Source organism: Canis lupus, chromosome 4 (assembly GCF_003254725.2).
Source record: "Canis lupus dingo isolate Sandy chromosome 4, ASM325472v2, whole genome shotgun sequence".
Lineage (NCBI taxonomy): Eukaryota > Metazoa > Chordata > Mammalia > Carnivora > Canidae > Canis > Canis lupus.
The window spans coordinates 51,744,528-51,771,636 of record NC_064246.1 but is presented as its reverse complement, the minus strand read 5'-3'; the positions used below and the strand labels follow the sequence as shown (position 1 = coordinate 51,771,636).

The 27,109-nt window shown below is 35.8% G+C and overlaps 1 protein-coding gene across 3 annotated transcripts in view; it reads right to left on the bottom strand.

Annotated features, from left to right (window-relative positions):
- Positions 1-1,560: 1,560 nt before the first annotated feature.
- Positions 1,561-27,109, bottom strand: part of RNF145 (ring finger protein 145) — a 57,556-nt gene continuing 32,007 nt past the window's right edge. For all 3 annotated transcript variants that reach the window (XM_035715557.2, XM_025434950.3, XM_025434951.3), the window contains exons 5-11: positions 23,908-24,143; positions 20,664-20,839; positions 17,091-17,231; positions 14,163-14,345; positions 7,064-7,211; positions 5,630-5,986; positions 1,561-3,190 (exon numbers count right to left, since the gene is read on the bottom strand). In XM_035715557.2, coding sequence (XP_035571450.2) covers positions 2,804-3,190; positions 5,630-5,986; positions 7,064-7,211; positions 14,163-14,345; positions 17,091-17,231; positions 20,664-20,839; positions 23,908-24,143 — 1,628 coding nt within the window. In that variant the 3' untranslated portion in view covers positions 1,561-2,803. The remainder of the gene's footprint in view (positions 3,191-5,629; positions 5,987-7,063; positions 7,212-14,162; positions 14,346-17,090; positions 17,232-20,663; positions 20,840-23,907; positions 24,144-27,109) is intronic.

The window sequence follows — 27,109 nt, the reverse complement described above, 5'->3', positions numbered from 1 at the left end:
AGGTGTGCTGGTCCTCAGCACTCTAACGTGCTCTGGCCAGGCCGCACAGAACACCAAGCTTCTGCACCTCCCGTGCTGGTGGGGGAAAAGGGAAGGGGCAGGTGTCCACTGCTAAGAGGAGCCTGGAATTGCTAATGAACGGTCTTCCAACAGCCCTTTGTCCCAGCCATGACCATCGGGAAGGTTCAAGGTGGCTCTTCCGTCAGCCTTGATCCAAGTGCCTGTACCAAATAGATCGCTCCTGCCAACTCGGCAGTCAAGGTATGCAGTGTGCACGAGACAAATTTCTGTTGCTTTACAGCCACTTGAGATACGGAGGGGTTTTGTTACTATAGCAGAATATAGCTCTCCTGAATGAGACAAAAGGATCTACACCGAAGAGAGCAGAACGCTATGCTATGCGTTCACCAGGCTGGTGAACGGAGAGGCTCCTGTGATGTGGGGAGTAGAGCTAGGGTCTCTGTGCTAGTAGGAAGTAAAAAAGCTTATTATATGAAACATGTCCAAGAAGTCTCTACTATTATTAAAACAGTTGAGTACGTTTCTTATGATCTCTTTGAACAGTCTTTTGGTCAGAAGTGTAAACAATGCTAAAAGATGGCCAAGTTCACTATGCCATAAGAATGATTTCAACTTTAACTGCAATCTTAGTTCTTTGAACAAAGCAACAAAAAGTTGAATATTTGAACATGCACCTTTTGCACAAAGGCTAAAAATCAATTTTAAATCAGAGATCGCTACCAGCCTGCCACTAGAGGGGGCCATCTGCCAACAACAGTGAGCAACTTTACACCCAGGGAGAAACGCACTCTAGTCTAGCTTTTTTCTAAATAGGAAGCTTTGAAAAGCACATTCCCAGAAACCCCCAAAGCCTGCCGAGTCATTAGGTTTGAAGTTGGGCTCAGATACATGTAATTTTTAAGCACTTTTGGAGTATAGTAGACAATGTTAGTTTCAGGTGTGCACCAGCGACTCCACACCTCTGTAGAGGTTATGCTGTGCTCACCACACGTGTAGCTACCACCTGTCACCACACATCACCATTATGATACCCACGATATTCCCTATGCTGTGGCTTTTATCCCTGTGATTTATTCATTCCCTAACTGGAAGCCTGTGTCTCCTACTGCCCTTCACCCATTCTGCCCATCCCACTATCTCCCTCTCTGGCAACTATCAGTTCTCTGAATTTATAGGTCTGATTTTGCTTTTGTTTGCTTATTCATGTTTTGTTTTTCAGATTCCACATGAATGAAATCCTACAGTATTGGTCTTTCTCAGCCTGACTGATTTCACTTAGTGTAAGACCCTCTAGGCCCATCCATGAAATGTGTACTTTTTTTAAAAGCTCCCCAAATGCTTCTACTGCAGAGCTAGGTCTGCTTCCCCTGGTGTAGACAATTTCAAAGAGCTGGTCATTTTCAATCAAAAAGTTCTGCCACCTGCAGGGCATTTTTGACAGGGATCAAGATGAAAGAAACCTGGCTAGATAACAACAAAACCTTCTAAGAAGAGAATTTCAAACACTTTACAGTAAGAATCATCACAGGAACAAAACAGTTATCTTCAAATTTAAATTTATTAAGACATTCAGCTATGTCTGTCAGTCTACATCCAAATTTGCTACTAAAAATAAAATAAAGTCACATCCCACATTAGGAATATCGAGTCTGAAAAACACTTTTGAGCCAAGCCTATTGTATAAATAAATGACTAGTTTCTTTTCATATCAAAATTCCCATAAAAAATTACATTCCCCCCTCCCCAGTTCTACCTGTTGCCATGATGAATGTAAAAATTTAAATATGACACATCCTTGTCAAAGAAAAGGTGCAAAGTCTATTAACAGCTTTAAAAGTGGCATTTGCAGAGTGTGATCATACAGTTATGTACTCATTCCCAAAGTGCAAATATTGCCATAATTTAACACTGTTTTGATTCAGTTGCAAGAATTTAACATTACACAGGATCAAAAAGTACACTTAGGGCCTTTATCAGTGCCCTAAAGCCCTTCCCACTTTAGTCTCCTACACTAATGTGGACCCCAAAGTGTTCATTAGAGTTTTAGTTTACTTCACACAGCCAACACAGTATACAATATATTAACAAAAGTTTCATATACATCAAAATATTGAAGACTCCATCATAAAGTTCAAGAGTCTCAGATTACATGAATGCACCCGCAAGGCCCAAGTGCCCACCCACCCACTCCCCTAAAGCACATACAAAGTATGAGCGTGCTTCCATCTTTGAATACAATCAATGCTCTTAACGTCTTTGATTGCAATTTCAGTGCTGTACAAAACTCAATTATCACCTGACTGAGTTCCAATTAACTGAGGGAAAGGGGGGGTGGTGAATAGGGCTGGTCACTACTCATACTCTGCAATAGGAATGATCCTGTTCCATAGAAAGTGAAATGTCAGTTCCGCTTCTGCCTGCTTCTTCCCATGCTGTCCTGATGCTCTTTATCCTCCTTTCTTTAGCCCCTTCCAAACACTCAAATCCGATTTTATTTATCCCTTACAAATTAGGGGCAGTTTCTGAAGTTGTTGAGGTTGAATTTTCTTGGCAAACCTCTACAAAATATCAGCATAGGATATATAAATACATTTCGATTAGCATACATTGCAAAATTTTTCCCACAATGTCATGGGGATGAAAGCAAGCAGTCTCCACTGAGAGTACTTCCTGGATCAGATCCTTGGAATGTCAAGTTTCCTGCCTCATCATCTCATACATTCATTCCTCAAATCTGAGCTCAAATTTCATAGTAAGTTAACTTCTCCAGAGTATCAAAGTGTTACTTCTGCTTCTCTTCTTCTAGGCTGACCTCGACAGGACATGCTTCATCTTTTGCACTAAAAGGATATTCCTTAGGATCACGAGTCCCTTCCTGGCTATCTGATCTAGTGGCAATGCACTCATTATTGTCCTTAGAACCTTCCTGCATCCTGGTCCCTGGAGGATGCTCTTGATTTGGAGGTTCAGTTCCATCCTGAAGCATGATGTTTTGCTCAACTCCAGCATGAGGCTGTGGAGCCAGCTCAGTTCCTAACCCTGGAAGCTGTGAGGAGTGTTTGAGATGGCAGTGACACAGAGGGCAGGTCTCCTGGACATACAGCCACTTCTTTAGACAGCCTGCATGGAAGAAATGACTGCAAGGTGTGATCACAGCAGATTTCATGTCCTAGAAGGGGAGGAAAGATACCTCATAAATGCCTATTATCTCAAAGCTTTGCTGCTAACCCCAAACTCTAGGTCCAACATTTCTTTTCCACAAATTCCCCAGAGAAAATATCTAACACAGATTTTAGAATAAAACTCATTTTATAGTGATAATCCTCTTGCCATCAAGAGACCCATTTTTTTTTTAAGATTTTATTTATTCATGAGAGACAGAGAGGCAGAGACACAGGCAGAGGGAGAAGCAGGCTCCATGCAGGGAGCCCAATCTGGGACTCGATCCCGCGACTTCAGGATCACGCCCTGGGCCAAAGGCAGGCGCTAAACCACTGAGCCACTCAGGTGTCCCATGAGACCCTTTTATACCAACAATGCAAGAACCACTGGCTAAACAGTTAAAAAAAACAAAAAGAAAAAAAAGAAGCAAAAACCAAAAATGAGAAAGAAACGAACTGGCTTCTGCCTTAGTATAAAACATGAGCATCACACAACTACTGCAGTGTGGTCTCTCCCCCACATGGCAGGAGTGTAATTAGAACTTCAGAAAATTGGACGAAAACTGGACTTTCCACAGTTAGGCTTCAACACAGCTGAACAGACTATTCTACGATGAAATTACTGGCAAGGAAACAAAATCAGCCACATAACACCAGGGTATTGGCAAGGAAGTGGCAATTTCAATAAGGGACATAACTGTATGTATATAGTAATACACTCTTCAAAATATGGCCTGGACAAGCTAGCACTTCTCAATTGGCATCACAATTACCCTGGTTAACCATGCATATTCCTGGGCCACCCCAGACCTACTGAATTGGGGTATCTGAAGATGGCATTCACGAATCTGTAGTAACAGCAAGCCACCCATATGACTTTTATGCACATTAAAGTTTGATAACCACTGGATTAAGAAGTGGTACACTTTGCATTAATGTTCCTTGCAGAAGATATGCTTGGGGAGGGAAGGCTGAGGACATGATGTTTCAGTTGTTAAGAATATACACTTGGTGACTCAACCATTAATTTCGTTTGAAGTCCCAAAACAAGGAGTTGTAGTTGTCACAGAAATTCCTTGCCAAGAGCTGGTAACAACCTAGGAGTCAACTTTTAAGCAGAAAGCCATCCAAGGAAAAGCAGCCAGCTGGGAAATTAAGCAATTTGACTTTCATTTTCTGTGTGGTATCAACAGGTAGTTCTAGCACCTCAAAAAAAGTGATGTGACAACAGGAAATACAAAAGAAAGACTCTTAAATCCCAGAGATGGAATATTTAGACATCAGCTGCTGAAGCTGATGTGCCCTGTCTTTAATGTGCTCTGTTCTGTATACCATGATGCTAGCAAGCACAAAGGAAGCAAAACTAAGACAATGACCATTTCACTTGGGGGTAACCTTACAATACTCCTTAGTCCCCCAAATGCACCAACCCAGAACACATTATTTTACAAGTACCCAAAAGTATGTTCTAATAACAATAAAAAAGTGGTAGTTGCATTTTATTCTTAGACAAAATTCTTATACTAGGTAATCTTAAACACACACAAATACATATACACCCCCCTCTAGACTGTAAAGCAGCCTTGACAATGAACATTCCCTCAGTCACTGACACTGTCTATAGTTTTATTCCACCAGCCTACACTCTTTAAGAGTGATTTCAAAGGAAGAGTTTGTGTTGTTGCCCTTAATTTCTGTCCATACTTCCAACAGTACGGTATAGCTATAAAAGCTGCTACTCAACCACCCCTTTGCACAGGTTACTGGTGACTAAACTCCTGGCCTATTTTTTGTTGTGATGTTACCAAACTCATTTAAATACTATCTTTCAATTTTAATTGTCATGACAAACATGCCAAAGATGCCAGAAAGGCCAACTACAATGGCACACTGACTGGCTGCCTAAACGATATCCTCCTGCCCCCACTTCCATAAACACAAGTTTGTATCCATCTCATATCTATCAACCCACAGGTAAACACATACTCTCTCCACCTATGTTAAGTAAATGAATACTTCTTCCCCATCCTGGAAATTCCAGAAGTAAAAGAGTCAAAATCTTGGCACACCACTTTTCAGAAGTTGCTGACTCCTGATTGATAGTATATATTTGATAGTACATATATATATATATATGTATGTGTGTGTGTATGTGTGTGTGTGTATTCAGGAGTAAACATAAAATACACCTGACCTGTTTTTCCTTTATTTATGGGTGAGCAATGTTGAAAAACAATAAATTAGAACTTGAGGGACTAAATTAAAAACTTAGTTTAGAAATAAAATGGAAATATTTTATCAGGTCTTTAGTAATTTCTGAGACCTATTTTTTTTTAACCAAGGAAATAATTCTGCCTAGAAATTTAACTTAAATTTGGTTAATGTGGTTAAAGTCCCAGGGGAAACATAGACAACCCACCCAAATGGATTCTTACTGCGTGAGTTACCTGATAACAGATGGCACAAATATCATTGTGTTTCTCCAGCTGCTCTTTTGTAGCAATGGGTAATGATTTAATCTTGTTCACAGCATCCCTGCGGAGAAGGAAGCTCTTCCACCCCAGCTGCGCCCGAAGCCACACATTATAATAGGAATGGATGAAGATGATCATTGAGCCCATTACAGTCCATTCTCCAAAGATGGTCTCTGAGACACCATAGGCCACCACACAGAGAGCCACAAGAAACTCCAAAAGGCGGTAAGTGCCATTCACATAGTAGATGACATCATCCATGTTTTCCACTGGCTCTTTTCTGAATTCTTCAACCATAAATAAGACATAAATAAAAAGTGTTCCCAAAACCTGGGGGAAAAAAATACATGTATTTTAAAACAGAGTGTGACCATTAAGAAAGGCTTTTCATAGACTTTAAGCAATAACAATATTCTCAATACTTTTAGGATATCATATTTAATATCAGAAGAGACCGTGGTATAATTAAAATGTGGGTGATCTCAGCAATCCAAGCATTTGATACCAAAAAGCCATACCTTGAGAAAGAACTCTGATTAGTCATCACTTCTCCCCGACTCATCCTTTCCTTTTATTCCCCAGATCACCAAAACCCATTAAAATTCTATCTACATTTTCCTAATTCTGTAGTCATACCTGTTTCTCAACTTTCAAAGAACCTTTACTTCTACAAGGAACAATGAATAAATCTTTGTTCGCAGTGCTAGATCTTCTTTTATAGCTTACTGATCAGGCAGCAAAGATCCATCTTCAAGTTATAAGAAGCTTATCATTCCCAGGGCAATTATTGTCTGTTGTATGTATTATGCACATATGTCATATATTCATATACATCAGGAAACTAAGGATATTTTCGAGTGGGTTTTTATTTTAAAAATATGCTCAAAAAAAGGGGGGGGGGACCCCTGGGTGGCTTAGTGGTTTAGCACCACCTTCAGCCCAGGGCCTGATCCTGGAGACCAGGGATTGAGTCCCACATCGGGCTCTGTGCAGGGAGCCTGCTTCTCCCTCTTCCTGTGTCTCTGCCTCTCTGTCTCTCATGAATAAATAAATAAAATCTTTAAAAAAAAAAAAAAGCTCCAAACAAGCTATATTATCTTTTACTATTTTAGTGACTTATTATCAATTTAAGCTTTATGATTGATCTGTATCATTTTAAACATTTGCAAAGTCTACCTTGATAAAAAAAATACAGTGAAATAGATAGGTGTGGTTTTAATAACCTACCATCTGTCTAATGCCAATGCTCAAATCAGTGTAATTAATGTTTTTCTGATGAGTAGGGCAGAAAGTAATTACCTAAATAGGCTACTTATAATCATTCATCTAGAAATAGCTTAATTCCTTTTCTGGAAGGAAAAATAAGAAAATCAGTTATTAGATAAAGTTAATTATTCCTAGGCTTACCTGAAGAGAGGTGAGAATGCTGCTAGAAATAATGATAAGCAGCCAAAAATCCATGTGGAAAAACTGGCAAATCATATAAGCCATATAAGCAGGGAACACTAGCAAAAATAAGCAAAGGCTCACAGCACGGAAGTGCTTCCATAAACTCCTAGAAAAAGAAAAATATTTCTTTAAAGCACATGTCACCCAGAACCACAACAACCACGTTAGCACGTGATAGGTCTTGGGCCACACCGACATTTCCCAAATCCTTTACTAAGCATCCATCTCTGTGTCAGTCATTGTACTAGATTTCAGGGCAAGGGTCATAGCCCTAGTATTTCAAAGCTACATGACTCACCTTTTCTCTTTTCTCTACTTAGTCAAAATTGCCAAGCACAATTCTTTCTTTTTTTCCCAATAGTTAACTTTCAGTTCCATTTTCATTCCTACCAATTTCAAAGGGATTTCAGGCTTTTGGAGCATTAAGCCTTAACAATTCCTTAAAAGTAATATGAGATCTTAAGTCATGAGACATCTTCCCACCTGCTGCACTGTGATGAAAACCTCTGTTACCATGAGCACAGTATTACTAAGAGGACTGGTTCTCCAACAGCTAAATTAATCCTCACATCTGTCGGGTCTGTGGGCGAAAAACTATGAACCACTGCATTGTAGGACCTATTAGCTGGTCTTCTTCCTCTAGCGTCGGATCTATCCTGGACACTGCCTGCCTGATTAATCTTCCCAAAGTTCTACTAGTGTTAAAATTCTCAATGCCTTCTCTAAACTTCTAGCCTGACATCTGAGCTCCTTGACTTCTAATTTTTTGATCCAAACTTGTCCACATCTGTTCCCCACTATAAGCAAAGATGGTTAAAGAACTGTACTCCCAGAGAAACACAAGCACTTTTACATCTGACTAGAAATGATTCTGCTCCACTCTCTTGTTCTAAACCCTTTCGGCTACCTCGAACTGAACAAATCAGGTAACATGAATCCTTCCTCCAGGAATCACTGACCCTCTCAGAATTCTTAACACTGTTACCAGCCAATCATACACTAAAATTGTAGTACTGTTCCAACGATATATTTATATATTGTATACTTACATATTTTTATTTTATAGTTATTATCTAAATAATATAAATGTACACACACATAAAAATGTCTTATCACCCAAATTTAAACTCCTTGAAAAAAAATAATAATTCTTCCTTTGCAAAGTTCAGTTTCTAAGCTCAAAGGCTTGTTTGAAGTGGCAAATAAAACTTGAAAGTTATTTCTGCTTTGTATTTTTCAAATTATTTTCCACTGATTACTACTTTTTTTTTTAACCTATCTATCCACCAAATGCAAAGTCCTATGATATAACCAGGACAAAAGTTATCATAGTTATCTCATGGAGGATACAAAGGAGCCCTGTAGAGAAGGAATGTAATTTTTTCTTTTGTGTACCTCTTTATACCTCAGAATATTCTAGTAAATCATCCCTTAAATTCACTCCAATGTAAGACAGATTGTATACCAAGTTCTAAAAGATTCATAAACAGGGCAGCCCGGGTGGCTCAGCAGTTTAGCGCCACCTTCAGCCCAGAGCGTGATCCTGGAGTCCTGGGATCGAGTCCCAGATCGGGCTCCCTGCATGTAGCCTGCTTCTCCCTCTGCCTGTGTCTCTGCCTCTCTCTGTGTCTCTCATGAATAAATAAAGTATTTTTTAAAATAAAAATTAAAAAATTAAAAGATATATAAACAAAACCCTCCCCAACAAGTGCCTTAAGCAGAACTTTGAAAAATGTTTTCATACAATAGAAAAAAAGATGATTTCCATCCCCTGCAAGTTTACTTATAGTTACTTTATATATCCAATTTACAAGCAAACTGATGGTAAGAGGGCTATCACAAGGATTAAAAAAAAAGATATTAGTTATTTCCATTTCCTGGGTAAATAAAAGCCAAAGATGGAATAATTTAACATAGTGATTACAAATCTAAAAAGAAACCATCATGAACCCAAAACAGCTCTCCTCTCTCTTAAAACATAAAACTCAATTAAAATTACCATCTATGTAAACTGAACATCAAGACTTAGAATTATTAGTGATTTCCTATAAAACATGAACATTTATTTAAAATCATTATGAGGGGCAGCCCCGATGGCTCAGCGGTTTAACGCCACCTTTGTCCCGGGATGTGATCCTGGAGACCCAGGATAGAGTTCCGCGGTGGGCTCCCTGCATGGAGCCTGCTTCTCCCTCTGCCTGTGTCTCTGCCTCTCTCTGTCTCATGAATAAATAATTTTTTTAAAAAATAAAATAAATAAAATCATTATGAGGAAATGTAGATTTCAACCAAAATAGTTTTTAGTCCATGGCTGCAAAAAAATTAATCGGTTTTAATTAAAAATCATCATCTGTGATGTCAAATCCATAGAGTCTCAAGGAGACAAAAAAGGGGGGCATAAAACATCCTTTTTACCTTTAGCTATAATAATATAGGTAGGAAGGAAAAATAACCACAAAGTTAAATGCTAGACTGTGTGGGACTATCTATAATTAGTAATTCAGAGAAGAAAGTGAATTATTATGGTACAAATTAAAGCTAGGTACTTTAAAAGATGCAAAACATCTTTTCTTGAAAACATTTCTACCTTCCAAAGTTATGGGACAAACTTTTCAGCGGTTAAAGTTTTATTCTTTTTAAAGAAAGGCAGGAAGGAATTACTATAACAGTTGTTATACTTGATTAGATGTTTAATTATAAATTATTTTAATAGGGTAATTTGCCTTAAAACTTTTTTTTTTTTAATTTTTATTTATTTATGATAGTCACAGAGAGAGAGAGAGAGGCGCAGAGACACAGGCAGAGGGAGAAGCAGGCTCCATGCACCGGAAGCCCGACGTGGGACTCGATCCCGGGTCTCCAGGATCGCGCCCTGGGCCAAAGGCAGGCGCCAAACCGCTGCGCCACCCAGGGATCCCCTTAAAACTTTAAATATATTTTCAAAATCAAGCAATGATCCATTTGTATAAAACAGGTATATATTTACATATAGGCACAAATGTGTATTTATATATACACAGAAAAGCACAGATACCATTATGCCAAGAGTTATAAATTATGTTTAATTTTGGCATAAGTGAGTATACATACAAACATGCAAATTCATATACACAAACACAGGTGTGTATGTTAGATACACAAATATATATATCCTTGTTTAAGTAGTTAAAATTCAATCAAAAATCTAATTTCAGATTAAATATCATAAAATTACCCTGAAATCTTATTAATAAGTTATTCAACTAGAAAAAGTTTTAAAATTTTATATTCACCCCAATCCATTTTCTTAGAAGTTTGTCATTTAAAAATCTACTGTATAATTTGAGTAAAGAGACCATTGCTCTAAAATTCCTTGTTAAAAACTAGAATTAAATTTATAAAGGCAACAATTATCCCTATGGCTAAAACTGAGATACCTTTTTAAGTTAAACACTAGACATTCTCTCTAGTCCAAGCAACTCCAAAGACATAGGAGGATTTTTTCCCCTAATAATTATTTCTTTAATGACAGAGAGCAGTTTTATACAAATGTCGATATTCTTATTTCTCTAATTTGAGAATTAAGATACTTTTCATTTCCTTTTTCAATCCCCAGAATATTGAATTAATCATAATCCTTGATTCAGAATACACTGTCACCACTGGTCTGTGGGTGTCCCTCTTTTATTGAATTAGTAATCTAATTAGCTATCTTTAATATTGTAATGAACCCATCTCTATACAAAAGCGAGGACATGGACAATAACCCACATTTAACCATATAGCAGGCATGTCTATTCCACATCCTTACTCCCTGCACCCATTGAAAGCATTAACTTGAATCTGTGTTCTTTTTATTTTCTTGCTTTCCTTATTTCTAGTTTTGTTTAATCTGTATGTATTTCTGAAGAATATATGTTAAATCTTTAGTTTTTAACATAAAAATAACATTCTATACTGTCATCTTTTTGGATTTACTTTTTAACTGTATAACGCTATGAATCATGCATATTGTTTTCTGTGTCACCATATTTCTAACATTCCACAGTGACTATCATCACATTCACTCAGCCACTTTGCTGTCTGATTGTCATTTGGGTTGTTCCCAGATTTCTGCTACTGTGAATTGTGCTATGAACATTCTTCTACATATTCTTACTGAACATGTGCAAGAATGTCCAGTATACACATAGGAGATAATGGCCACACTGTTTCCAAAGTGATTACACCACTTTACACGCGCCCACCAGAAACCAGACCTTCTTTCACTCTAGGTATCAGTTGCCTTTCCTTTCTCTCTCCCTTCTTCCTTACTTTATTTACTCCTTGCCAATTCCACAGGTTTAAAATAGCACTTCAATGTGGTCTTGATTTACATTTCTCTCATCACTAAAGATAGCAAACCTCTCTTCATATTAATGTGTCTCCTCTTTCACCAAAAGCCTAAAAATAAAAATTAATTTCATCCATTTTTCTTGCTCATTTGAGCTATTCATATATTGATACCAATTCCTGGGCAAGTATAAATACTATGAATATCTTCTCCCAATTCGTAAAGTTAACTTTAGGTTTAAAAAGTTATTATGTAATCATTAGCTTTATCACTCTTTCCTCTCACAATCATAATCATTTTTAATTCTTAGTCTTGGTCTTCCACAGCAGTTCTATCAGTTTAAGAAACTGTTTCCTACTTGAAAGTCCAAAATAGGGACACCTGTGTGGCTCAGCAGTTAAGCGCATCTGCCTTCAGCTCAGGGCATGGTCCTGGAGTACCAGGATTGAGTCCCACATTGGGTTCCCTACATGGAGCCTGCTTCTCCCTCTGCCTGTGTCTCTGCCTCTGTCTTTCTGTGTCTCTCATGAATAAATAAATAAAATCTTAAAAAAAAAAAAAGTCCAAAATATATTAGCCTATGTGAGTTTTAGTTTTTAGGTCTCTAACATTCCAGAGTTGATCCTCTGTTTATGATGTGAGATAGGAACCCATTCCATCCTCTTCCAAGTGGAAACCATTTTTTTCTAGCAACCTTATGGAAGAGTACCACCTGTCCCCACTCATCGGACATACCTCTGTCATGTACCAAAGTTCAACATACATGGGGTCGTTTGGGGGCTCTCTGCTTCAACACTCAAGTTGTATATACTGAAGCCAGCATTACAAAAGCTACATGGTACCCACTACTATGAGTGAAATAAAACTATCTTTCTCAAGTTGTCTATCTGATTTCAATACAGGGATTATATTAGCCTCACAGAATGAGATGGGTAGCATTCTTTTTATTGTCTGGAAGTCTGTGTTTCAAATAAATATAATCTGTTCCTTCAAAGTTTGAACTTGACTGTAATACCATCTGGGTTGAGATGTTTGCCATTTGCTTCCACTTCTTTAACAGCTAACTATCCAAGGTTTTAAATTATTCTTGAGTCAGTTCTAGTAAGTTACATTTTTCTCATACTCTTCCATTTCCTTTATTTTAAAAAGTATTGGCATATAGCTGTTGATAGTACTCTCTCATTACTGCAGGTGATGGTAGGAGACAAGAACCTAATCCTAACAATCAATCAATCCATCCCTATTTCATCCTTTGACAGCTAAGAGCCCCTCTTGCTTAAGGCTAATGCTGCAGCAGACACCAGCAAGAACACTGACACCAATGCAAAATAACCCTCCCACACCCACACACAAGGCTTCTTGGTTTTGCTCCTTTATCCTCTGTATTTGACATTGGAGGAAAAAGTAATGAGGCTACTTCAACATCCTGGAGGGAATCAGAACTGGATTTACTGGTTCTTATGGCAGTGGAATTATATTTTTTTCTTTCTCTTTTCTAATACTTTCTATAGTATTATATTACTCTTATCAGTATATGCTAAATTAATTTGTATAATTAATATTGCTAAATGATATCCCCAGAAATGACAAAATAGTGTACTTAGGTCAAAAACAACTCAATCATTTAAATGAGCATTTAATCGAGTTTACCACTGAGTTCAACATCTTAAATGCTTCCATTGAGATACCTTAAACCTCAAAGCCAAATCTCAAATAACGATAATTAATTATAATTATCTGAAACAAATCGAAGAGCTTTGAACTTATTTAAATTAAATTGATTCTTGCAGCCATTCTACCATTTGAGAAAAATTTCAGAATGTTCAGCAATGTGGGATATGGGGATAAAAAAGATAAATCTGATGAACTGTAATTAAAATGTTAATTTGGAATGTTTTAAAAATCTGCTGTAGAAATTTTATCTCCCAAAAGATTGCCTGTTCCCTTACTCATAAAACACTACCGAAGCAGCAATAAATTCAGGTATTTCAAAAATCACCAGAATGTCAACAGGTACTGAATTTTTAGTAATTCTTTATAAAAATGTCCTGTATAAACTAATTTTATACTGTAACTAGTACTTCTAATTCTTAGAATTAGAATTCTGAGAATTAGTACTAATTCTAAGATAGAATTAGAAGTACTATCTTAGAGCTAAATAATAACCTTTTACTTCTTAAGAAAACTTCTGAAATATGGCATGAACATGAATCCAGCTATTAATTTCAATGGTCCCATAAGGTATCAAGAATCCCCATTAAAACCTAAGTTGCAACTGTCTAAAGGCCAACAGATGAGGCCTTATCCCATAGATGCCTATCTTAATGATTTCCTGAGAGCCTTTATTTCTCTTTCCTTCAAATGATTTTCTCCTTTCTCCCAATGCTTTCTCTGTGTTAGTATTACACAGAACAAAATTATATTATTTACTATATTTCCTGGACTAAATTTGATGCTTTCCATTCTTCATTTTAAAACTGGACAAATATAAAAAGTATTAATTAAATTTCTCTGAAGAAAAAGCTGACTTGTAATTACATGGCCTTTGATAGGATTTCTAACTATAACAATCTTGAGAGAAAAACCAGAAAAGTCAAACCTATAGAAAAAATAAAAAAGTAAACTTGTTACCTTAAACTAATACCAATTATTCATCCATTTTCTGTCTCTAAACATTATGTTAATCTTCAGACAACAAACTCATATAAAGAATATTACAAAAATTTCCTTTAGGAAGTTTCTTACTTGTCTCTAGATGCTCCCAGCGCCAAAACAATAGGATCTGCAATCTCTAACATAGACTGTAGAATAGAAGCTACAACAATGAAAAGGATAATACTAAGCAGGAATGCCCGGTGAACAACCTGTAGTTCTATCAGACCAGTCTGCACTGCCAGGATTAACAGCGTAACTCCTTCTGTCATGCCCCTAAAAAAAAAAAAGCATACGTTTTCAAAAAAAAAAAACGAAACAATATTCAGAATTTCATTTCATTCCAAGAGAAAATAATCCAAAAATGTAGACGGTTATGTATTTGTGATCTATTCTGACTTAGACAAAAAAATCTGATCAGAATATTAACATATATAACACTGATGTAATAGTAATATATAATCATAATATACCATTATATATGTGGAAAACATAATATCTATTATTTTAGCATACAATGAGGAGGAAAAAAAGCAACTTCTAAGATAAATAAAAGTTTTTGTTTGTTTTTTTTTTTTAAAGATTTCACTCATTTATTCATGAGAGACACACACAGAGAGAGAGAGAGAGAGAGGCAGACACACAGACAGAGGGAGAAGCAGGCTACTCGATCCCAGGACCCCAGGATCATACCCTGGGCTAAAGGCGGCGCTAAACCGCTGAGCCACCCGGGCTGCCCAAAAAGAAGTGTTCTAACCAGGTTTTGCTAATGAGCCAGCTACTCTACCATTCTTAGATAGCCACTGAATTATATACATTTATATCATGAGCTATATCTTGATTATAAAAAATAAAATCATAGGTGAGTGTCTTCATAATCTTGCAGTAGGAAAGATCTCTTTAAGCAGACTATAAGAACTAGAAGACATAAACTTTTTTTTTTGAAATTCAGTTTCCATATGGAAAATATGTACAAAATCATACTGACTTGATTTATAAAGAACTCTCAAAAATAACTGAGCAAAGGATAAGTCCAGTTTTCAAAACCACAAATGAGCAAATATTTCAAAGTTTGATGACGCAAGCATTGACAAGGAATTTGAGAAAAAATGGGGAGACTGATGTTGATAAAACACATAAAATCTTTCTAGAGAAAAACTTGCTAATAAATTTAAAATGTACATACCCTTCAACTCAATAATCTTATTAGTAGTAATTTACCCTATGGATGTATACAAAAAATGTAAGTGTAAGAAAAAAATATAGTGAATAATATAGAACATGTTATGTGGCATCACAGGGATACGATTGGCAAAATCCAGACTGAAAAACTAAATAGGACAATCTGGTGTCTTCAACAAATAAAATGAAAAGGAAAAAATACAGAGACAGCAGGGACCTAAATATTAAAGAAAGACTTAAAAAATATTAACCAACTGCAGTATGTGCCTTTATGGATCTGAAGTTGAGCAAACAAAATGTTAAAGAAAAGAGGGGGGCAGTATATGAACACCAACTAGGAATTTGAGGTCAAGGAATTCTTCTCTTACTGAGAATGAATAGGCTACTGTAGTTATGCTTTTTCAAATGAGACTAAAATATTTATGGGTGAAATAGTATTTGTAGCAAACAAATGCAGCTGGGGATTATGGCAGAGACAAAGTAAGTGGAGTAGATAGTAGGGGCACACATGACAGAAGACTGGCCGTATTACTGGAAATGGGTGACAGGTATATGGAGGTTCATTTTACTATTCTCTCAACTTTGCTAATTGAGAGTTTAAAAAAAAAAAAAAGAAAACCTACAACAGTACCATTTTTAATAGCAAAAAAAGAAAAACATTTTTATTTTGGAATACTAGGTCTTTATCAAAAAGAATGATGAGGTTTCTGTGTTGACATAAAAAATATCTAAAACATATTTAAGTGAAAAAATAAGGTGTAGAACTGTGTATAGTATGTGAAGATGAACCAAAACAATAGCAAAAATATACATATGTGCACTTTTTCCCATAAGAAATTTTAAAATAAACAGTCTATAGCTGTTACCTTTGGGGAGAGGAAATGTAAAGCAGGTGGAGGAAGAGTTTCACTTCCCATTTCATATTTTCTGAATGGTATGAATTTTGTGAGTTTATACACAAATTATTTTTCTTTCTTGCCCTCCTCCCTCTTTTGCCATTATAAAGGTGTTAGCTGAGACTAGCAGAAAGATTATGAAGCATAGGTTTTTTTCTCATTAAAAAAACTAATGTACACCCAAAACAATTTGTTTCCTCTAATTTACAAGGTACTCACCATCTACTATTTCTGAAATATTCCATAAAAATTTTAAGAGATTACATAAATTTATATAAATTAAACCATTAAAAATTCCTACGTTAAACCAAAATCATGACAATTCTAGAAATAAGGTTTCCCAATATCTGATCTTACTGATTTAATAACTAGATTAACTATTCTGCATTCTCATTAATGCATCCTTTGAAACATCATTATCAAAATTCTGTCCACACACACAAAATTTTTTAAGTATCAAATATAGAAATTTGATTTTAATAGGGCTGCACGTAAACTTCAAATGGGAAAAAGCAAGCTATCAAAAATCTCTTGGGGTGCCTGGGTGGACTCAGTTGGTTAAGTGTCTAGCTCTTGATTTCGGCTCATGACTCATGATCTCAGGGGTTATGAGATCGAGCTCCGCATGGGGCTCCATGCTAGGTATTCAGCCTGCTTAAGATTCTCTCTCTCCCTCTCCCTCCCCGCCCCTCCCCAAATCTCTTAAATCTACAAGTGTCCAATATATACTGATATGCACATACACTAAAAATCCATCTTTTACATATGGAAATCCACCTTTTACATATGGAAAGTTATATTTTTCATAGTATTTCAAATCCAAATAGTTGCAACCATTCAAAAAAAAAAATCTTAAAATCCATTTCCTCTGAAATTCATTATTACTTCTTCAAGTTATATATAATACTTGAATGTCTAGAGACAACCATAGTCAAGAACTTACCGATTCATGGCAGGATCATTCATGAAAGCGCGATAACCTTGCAAGTAAAATTTGCAGAGTGTCAAAACACCCAAGGCAACAAAGGAAACCGTGAAGACCAAACCCAAAAGTGAGTAAGGAGTGCTGCAGCATTCAGCAATACTAGAAAGAAGAGGAGGGGGAATATCGACAGATAAAAATTTTCCATTTGAAATAAAACCATCTTAAGTCTTCAAATAATCACCAACCTTGATCTGATCCTCATCAATTCAAAAACCCTAAACCAAAATTTGAGGTAAATTCACTTAATCTCTCCACTAATAATTTAAATCCCTCCTATTACCCTAACTTACATTTTTAAAAATCTCTTTGGCAAATACTCAGTATAGAGCACCATATCTGAAATAAAGTATTTTTATTTATCTATCACCTCTTTCAAATGCAGTAAGGGCTTAAATTTTGTTCAAACCCTAAGAAACATATAATTAATGTGCTGATATTGAAGAGACTCGTATACTTGCCCACAGTTCCCCCTGAAAAATGTTGGCTATTCAAACTGTTCAAACTATGAACAATCTGTGCTAATTTGATGACTTATCAAAACTCTTTATTTGAACAAATGCTATCAGGCCAGGCCCATTATCGACTTTGCAACCCTCAACTCCTCTCAATACTAGAGTATTTTCCATACTATTGATACTTTTTAATTTAGGTTTATATAATTGCATTTTTCTGGGTTATTTCAAAAGCATATCCAAGAATATAACTCAAGCCCACTCAAAAGTTATTTTAATATCAGTTTTTAACATAAAAGTTTGCTATGAATACTACTTATAAGGAGAACTGAAAGACCTTACACTAACTAAAGCTTGGAAATACTTTCACACTTTACAGAAATACATTCAATTCTTTCACTGAACATATCAGATACAAACTTATTAATAATTATTTTACAAACATATCTAATATTATGTAATAATAATTTGGACTTAGCACTTAAACAGCATTTAACAAATGTTCAGAGATGTTTTAGAATTCCAGTGAAGAATTTCATTTGTATACATGAGGAATTCATTCAGGCAAACAATACCTATCCTTTACTACATAGCTCTATGCTTTTGCTAAACAGTTATCCTTCATACGCAATTAATTGCTTATAAGTAAGTTTTTAAGTGAAAACATCTACTTTTATGTACATTATAAGAAAAAATGTCTGGTTTTCTTTTAGGAGTCAAAATATCTATGAGTCATGGTGGTTGAAACCTAAAGGAATGATTTTATGGCATTCTTACAAATCTAATTTCTGAAATGTGACATTTTTCTCAGAGAAATCACTATATATGAAGTTTAAACAAATTGTCTAGTAACTTGAAAAAGTGATAATCATGGCTAATAATATACTACAAATTTTACTTCATTCTCACTGGAAGACTGAAAATTTTACGGATTATCCAGACTCTTTCTCTATTCTTGACTCCATATTTAGAGAAATCTTTTATATCCAAGCAGTATGATTTAATTACATTTTCAAGAGGCTATTTTTCAAAAGCCTCTCAGTTCCCACCTAACTTTGAGGGAACTGAAAGAGTTTGGAAAACTTCATAGAACTTTTCGTCCTCTCTTCAGTGAAAGGTTTTATTGATTTTAGTTTCTATTTTCTGGCTGCAAAAACAAACCCTTTGTTTGCATGTGCTTTTAGTTGGTTTGTTTAGTCAGAGTATGCTGATAAACTTGCAATCTTCCTTTTGTAAATAAGTTGTTCTTTACCAAGGCAACACACAAATCTAACCTGGCACAAAAGAGCACCAAGGACAACAAACAATGCTTACAGAGATATAAATGAACAGAAGAACTATATGAAAACTTCTCACAAAAAGCAAAACATTCCTATTTTGAAGAGGGCGGTAATCTATCCTATGTATAAAAAAGGAATAGAGAGAAAATTATTTTGGAAAGATACCTAAACCTCATCTAAAAATTTCAGTATTACTTTCTCAGTTTGTAAATATGTCCAAATTGTAAATAAGTCCAAATTCATTCACAGCTTACTAATTTGTTAAGCCTTACACTATGCTACACTTGATCTGTGCTTTTTAATGGCTAATAATCTAGTTTAAAACGTTAAAACATGACCAATCCCAGGGGCATCGGGTGGCTCAATCAGAAAAGCATCTACCTTCAGCTCAGGTCATGATCTCAGGGGCCTAGGATCAAGCCCCACATGGGGTTCCCTGCTCAGCAGAGTCTGCTTCTCCCTCTGCCTCCCCTCTCTGCTCATGCTCTCTCTCTCAAAAAAAAAAAAGACATGACCAATCCCAGTGCCACTCTTAAGTTACCGTCCTAACCAAAGGATTCTTTCTCTTTAAATTGAGTTATTTTGGATCATTTAAAAATTCTTCATAAAACTTCCATAATATTTACATAAAAAAACAACAGCAGTGGAATTTAATCAGTAATGAACTGGCTATTAAAATGCATTTGATATCAATTTATTGCATGCTTATAAGCTATTTATCAACTAAAAGTGTTATTTTTATAAAGTACAAAATCTGACTCAGTGCCAATAAGTTTATTCTGCTTATTTACTAAAATAAAATAGGTACTGTTCTATGACATTTTTATTGATACTTAGCACTGTGTAACATTTTCCCTACACCACTTAGTGCACACTGCTCCATCACTTGCTTGGCTGAGAAATAATGGCTCTATTAACTAAAACTCAACACTTTTATCTGCCTATACATACTTTCCCAAAGGACAGAGTTTCATTCTTGTCTTTATGTGCCAGGGAATGAAGATATATAGCCATGTGCTAGATTCTGAGGGCTTCAGATTTAAACTCAAGAGTGGGAAAATGACAAATGCGGATATAGCATAAGCTCACAATACAGATACTTTAGTATATAGAAAGGACTTCAACGATTAAAAACCTTTTTTTAAAAAACTAAATCTTAAAAAACAAGTCTTAGAATTCCTTTGGGGTAAACAGCAAAAAATTACAATATACTCATTTCCCCAATTATTTGACTATATCTGAATAATAAAGCAAAACATTAAAAATAATGGGGCACAGTGCAAAGTAAGTCACTGGGTTTGAACTCAAGATGGAGTTCGACATCAGCACTATTTCTTTTAGCAGTGTCATCTGGGGCAAGTTACTCTTGGTAGAGTCTCCTCTGCTATTAAAATAGTAAATGATAATAAAAGCACCTATCTCTCAGGGTTGCTGTCAAGGTTAAGTGTGAAGAAAAAGTGTTTAGGAGCATAGTTGATACATATTAAATACTTAGTAAATGATAATTATTTCTAATAACATTTTATTGACCCAACCAATAATTTAACTTGAAATTGAAAAAATATTTTAAAATTTTGCTATGTTCCTTTTCACAAATCATTTGCTATAGTCAAGTATATACCATTATTAGCTTAGCACCTCCCTACACTGCCAAACCTAGGCATCCACCAAATGAAAATCCTATCTTAATTAGATATGGGTATTCTAATATAACTGGAAATTTACAAAACTTGCTATTCCCAGACAAAAATTTTCTTTTCCTAAGGTTATGTACAGTATCATATGTTCTTATTAATTACCTTGTCAGGAAAAGGAAAAGAAGCCTCTCACGTGATGCAGGCTGATCTCGAGTACTGAAATAGGAGTAAATCTGAAGAGCAAATAAGACGAGCCAGAAAACCATGAAAAGCACAGGGACTACGAGCTGATTCCACAGAGACATTCCCAAGGCTAGAAGGCCATATACCTCTACTACCTAAATAGAAACATAAGATAGGACAACATCTTGTATCACTTCAATAAACACTTTTAAACATAAAAGAATTTAAAGTACTTAAAAGGAAAAATTAAATCGCTTCTCTTTCATTGTAGGATTGTTTCAGCTAAATTGCTTTGAAGTTATTAGCCTATACAGAGAGTTAGTACATTTTCTAAAATTCACTGATTTTGCGTTATTAACACTTGACACACTCATCAAATGACAATCACAGGGATGCCTGGCTGGCTCAGTGGTTGAGCATCTGCCTTCCACTCAGGGTGTGATCCCGGTCTGGGATCGAGTCCCACATCAGGCTCCCTGCGAGGAGCCTGCTTCTCCCTCTGCCTCTCTTATGAATAAATAAATAAAATCTTTAAAAAAAAAAAAATGACAATCATAAACTGCCCTTAGGGTTCAGAGTAAAGTTGCTTTCAAGAGTAAAACTACAGGGAACCCTGGGTGGCGCAGTGGTTTAGCGCCTGCCTTTGGCCCAGGGCGCGATCCTGGAGACCTGGGATTGAGTCCCACGTCGGGCTCCCGGTGCATGGAGCCTACTTCTCCCTCTGCCTGTGTCTCTGCCTCTCTCTCTCTGTATGACTATTATAAATAAATAAAAATTTAAAAAAAAAAAAAAGAGTAAAACTACATCAAAGGGAGGTATCAAAGGCAGGTTAAGAAGACTTTGTAAACTTACTCATCTCTAAATCAAAATGATCAGGACTACCATAAATGATGTGATAGTGTGAATGGCTAGAAAAGGGAGCAATGTAACAGGAAGAACTTTTCAGGGTTAATTTAGGAAATGTCTTAGGGGAGAAACAGTGTGATGGAAGACAGAATAAACACTACAGTTTACTCTACTGGAGAGCAAAGATAGTTATTAGCAAGTCTTTCCCCCAGACAGATTGATTCCCCTTGCTCCTCCTGTGTATTTATCAAACAACATTTCTCAATTTATTTGATTTGTCTAGTGCATTAGCGCCAGGAAAAAAGGTACAACTAAAACAAGTTTATTAATCTACTAATTAGTAAATTAGCTTTCTAGTTTGTAAAACAATCTCTTATGAGATTGATTAGGAGGAATCAATTCTCATAATCTGATTCAGCCTAAGAGCATACATGTAACCAAGTTTCTGGAGTTACTATGCCAGGGACCAGACCCTGGTAACACAACAGAGTTCTGCAAGGCAGGCTACAAACTCCAACCTACACAGCAAAATGGTCTCGCTGGAACTCTCAATGTGCTACCAGAATGTTTCAATAAACTATAAATTTCTTAAATTAAAATACACGGACTATAAGTTTTTCTGATTTTTGTTTGTTTGGTTGGTTTTTGTTTTGTTTTTCTGATTAATACCGATCCCTAGGAACATCTAGATCTTTTAAGTTAAAGTGCAATGACTTCAAATTTAAGATTATTCTAAATTTATCTGTAAATCAAATGCTTTCTAAAATCCAGTCAAAATAACTTCCATTTTTCCCCTACTAGAAAATATTGAAAGAAAAAGTGATTGTCCAACTAGCTGCAAAATTACTAGCAGCAAATTAATTATTGAGAGGTAGAAAGTACTTTTCCTCCTTTCCATTCAAGGAACAGATGACTAAAAAGCCTGAGAGTTTCCATTTCTTGCCTATCCAATTCTTTTGAGGTTGTGGATTTCATAACCTATATTTTCAACTACAACATCTAGTAATGCATGAATCTTAAGGCAACCAAGAAGGTGAACATGACATTGAGAAATGAGGGCTCTGTCCTTATGATGATTAAATAATGTTTACTGATTGTCTGCAGTTTCCTACAAACTGAGGTAGCTCCACAAGATAGAATTCAAAGAAAAAATACATATTTTACTCATTCTTACTCTGAATACAAGTACAACCCTTACTCATGAAAAAATTCTTCATTGAGGATGAAAAGAACTTCCTCTTCTCTGAAAGATCTACTTTCGGGAAAACTGCCCAAGTTAATCATTAGATACGATGAACAAAGAAGGTAGAATCAACTTAAAGCCAAGGGTCAGGGAAATTTTTTTGGGAAATCTGCCCCTGGGGCTACAAAAAAATCCCATTTCACTTAGTAATTTCAGTTTAGTCAGTCAGAGAGCCTATTGTACCTTACGGTCATATACACATAGCCAAAAGGTAGAAAAGAATGCCTATTTTAACACTCTTTTTTTGGGACGCCTGGGTGGCTCAGCTGTTGACCATCTGCCTTTGGCCCAGGGTGTAATCCTGGAGTCCAGGGATCAAGTCCCACATTGGGCCCCCTGCATGGGGCCTGCTTCTCCTGCATATGTCTCTGCCTCTCTCTGTGTGTCTCATGAATAAATAAATAAAAATCTTTAAAAGATAATTAAAACTCCCTTTTTATATCAATGTCAGTTTTAATATCTATTTTATATACTGAAACATCAAGTCAAATCGAAATATTTAAGTATCTATTGTTTCTGTCTGAGAATAATCTGTTTTAGAGCAAAGGCTAAAAAAAATAAGATAGAAGCATATTGACATTGGCAAAATCAATGTATCTAGACAAAATCTATCATATTATAACCCAGAACTACTTAACTTCTCAGTTTACATAACTTAGGCAAATACAGTGGAAAAAATTGTAGGACTTTAATCAGAAGAAAAATAAGGATTTTTACTTCTAGGTTTTCAAATCTGTATTGTCTTCATCATAATAGTTAACACATACTGAATACTGTCTGCCACACTGAATTCATTTAAATCTCACAACAATCCTACAAGTTGAGTATAACTGTTATTATTAGCTCCATTTTATAGATAAGCCAACTTAAGTGACTAAGTCCAGGTTACACAGCTAATAAATAGTAGAGCCAGAGTAAAAACCCAGACACTCTGCTTCCACAGAATCACTTCACTTCATTGCCTCTCTACAGAACACATCATCAGAAAAAAATCCCAGATGCTCCGAATTAGCAGAAAACAGGTGCTATTTAGAATGTTACCATGACCATGAATGTGAAATAATGAACTAAATCTTTAATATAACTAATTTTTGTGTGGAACTTTATCTACCTGGGTGTGGTTGTCAGTCTTACCTGAACCAATTCTCTGTATGCAGACTTAGCAAGGTTATAAGGTACTAAAAGATTAGACCCAAGAAAATAGAGAACTTCCAATCCAGTAAAAATCATAGCAAACTTGTTGATGATAACAATTGTCTCCAGAGGGACAAGGCAGAGTCGTGCTAGCAGGGGAAGCATGTGAGCTGAAAAGAGCCAAATCTGCTTCGTTTTCATGACACAGGAGCATAAAGTACACACCACCAACTGACCTAAAATGGGAAGGAGAACATAATGCATTTAAGATTTGCTATCCATAAAATAAAAAGAAAAGACAATAAAAATGATGACATAATTTTTGAAGATATCTAATTAAGATCTCTTAGATGATATTTTAAATCAAATTTTTACCTCATCTGACCATAATTACATGCATTGTAATTATTACATGTTCTGTCAATTTTGAGCACCAATTCCCTAGATGCTGATCTAAAAAAAGCAGCACAAATATACTCTTCAGATTTCAGATGACATATATGACACAAAAAGGTTTTTTTTAATGTCTAATTCAATATTATATTTATTCAGCTACTAATATTTATATACAGCTCTTTTTACAAAGGCCCTCAATATTTAACTGTTCTGGTCTATAGGTGAAAGCATAAAATCCCAGAGATACAGTTACTTCTCTAAGATTATGCTGTAACAAAATTTATTCTGAGATTTTCAAGCTGTAATTGCATTTACAGGACTATACAAGCCTTCTTTCAAAATGACTCAATAATGAAAGTTAACACCAAAAATTTTAAGCAACAAATTCTTCCCAGAGGATTATACATGATCATTATAGAAAAGCTAGAAAATACAGAGAAATAAAAAGGAGAAAAAACTCAGTATCTTATAATCCTATCACATAAAGATAGCCTATTAATACCTTGGGTCCATTAAATGAAGCACTTCATAGAAAGCCTTAGTATTGTATCTGAAACCTAGTTAAGTGCTCAGTAAAAACTAGGTATTCAGAGGTACCTGGGTGACACAGGCAGCTGAGCGTCTGACTCTTGGTTTCAGATCAGGTCATGATACCAGGGTTGTGAGATCGAGCCCCCACATCCACTCCGTGCTCAGTACAGAGTAAGCTTGAAATTCTCTTTCCCTTTTCCTCTGCCCTTCCTGCTCATGTAAGCACGTTCTCTCTCTCAAATAAATAATCTTTTTTTAATTACATATTCATACTGTCACTTTTTCAGATTTATTCTATGTGAATATATACAAATGTTTTATAGATTATAGTGTACATACTATTTTACAACCAGGTTTTTTTTAGTTAATACATATAATGCATGTGTCTCATCAGGAAATGTATGTGTGTGTGTATGTGTGTGTATGTATGTATGTGTGTACACACACATATATACATACAGTTGTTTTTAATTGTATGGTTATATTTCACTGAATGCATATGACACAGTACCACCACTTGGCTATTTTCAAATAGTTCATAATTATAAATGCTTTGTTATAAATAAGCCTATATATGTATGACACCCTTGTATAAACTACTTGGAGTGCATTTCCTAGTATCTTCTTACACTAATTTCCTAAAAGTGGAATTACTGAGTCAAAGAAACATATCAGGCTTTTGACACATAGAAACAAAAGTACCAAAAAAAAAAAAAAAGAAACAAAAGTACGCAGTGTACATACAGGGCACACATTTTCCCACTGACTTGCCAGCAGTAAAAATAACTTAAGAAAAGGTAAAGCAATGAATATATTCTAAGCTTTTTCAGATTCACATTTGTTGATTACCAATTACAAATAAGTTACAAAAATAATCTGCAATTATTTGGTGAAATGCTTGTTCATAGTCTTTGGCCATTTCCACTGGAGAACATAGCCTTCTAGAATTCTCTGATTAAGATACTCATTTTCCTTTGTCTTATGATTATATTTTGCCAGTGTGTCATTCGAATCTTTTAATAATTTTTTTCTCTTAAAGGATATTCTACTGTAAATAATCAAAGATATCAATCTTTTTCCTTGTTGGTTTCTACCTTTGATGCCATGATTAAATCATGAGTTCCCTTATTCAAGATTATACAAGTAATGACCTACATTTTCTTTTAGTATTCTTTAATTTAAAAATTAACACATTTGAGGGGTGTCTAAGTGGCTCAGTCAGTTAAGCTTCTAAGTCTTGATTTTGGCTCAGGTCATGATCTTGGGGTCATGGGATCAAGTCCAGCTCAGTATGGAGCTTGTTTGGAGATTCTCTCTCTCCCTCTCTCTGCTCCTCTCCTCACTCACGCTCACTCTCTCTAAAATAAATCTTAAAAAAAATTAATACATTTGGAATTTATTTTAGAATAAGGTAAGAATGATCTAAGTTGGTTTTTCCAGATATTTAGTCAGCTGTCTTAAAACTAGCAATTAGTGGCGCAGCAGTTTAGCGCCTGCCTTTGGCCCAGGGCGCGATCCTGGAGACCTGGGATCGAATCCCACATCAGGCTCCCGGTGCATGGAGCCTGCTTCTCCCTCTGCCTATGTTTCTGCCTCTCTCTCTCTCTCTCTCTCTATCATAAATAAATAAAAATTAAAAAAAAAAAAAAAAGAACCATCCGATTCAAGGACACCTGGTTGGCTCAGTGGTTTAGTGTCTGCTTTCAGCTCAGGGCATGATCCCAGAGTTTTGGGATCGAGTCCCACATCGGGCTCCCTGCGAGGAGTCTGCTTCTCCCTCTGCCTGTGTTTCTGCCTCTCTCTGTGTCTCTCATGAATAAATAAATAAAATCTTTAATAAAAAAAAGAACCATCTAATTCTTTTCTCATTATTTTGAAATGCCATTCTAATATACTTTTACATTTTCCATGTATTTGTGTCTATATCAGAACTTTCTATTCTTTTTTTTTTTTTTAAGATTTTATTGAGACAGAGTGTACAAGCAGGGGGAATGGCAGCAAGAGAGGGAGAAGGACAAGCAGACACCCAGAAAAGCAGAGAGCCTGACATGGGGCTGGATCCTAGGACCCCAAGATCATGACCTGAGCCAAAGTCAGATGCTCAATTGACTGGGCCACCCAGGTGCCCCCTTGCTATTCTTTTTCAATTATCTACTCTGATGACAATACAACACTGTCCCATTTTACTGACTGGACAAGCCCCGTCTCTTAGCTCCCTTTAGAATTTCTTGAAAATTCTTAAACATGTTATTTTCCAGATAGGAATCATTTAGTC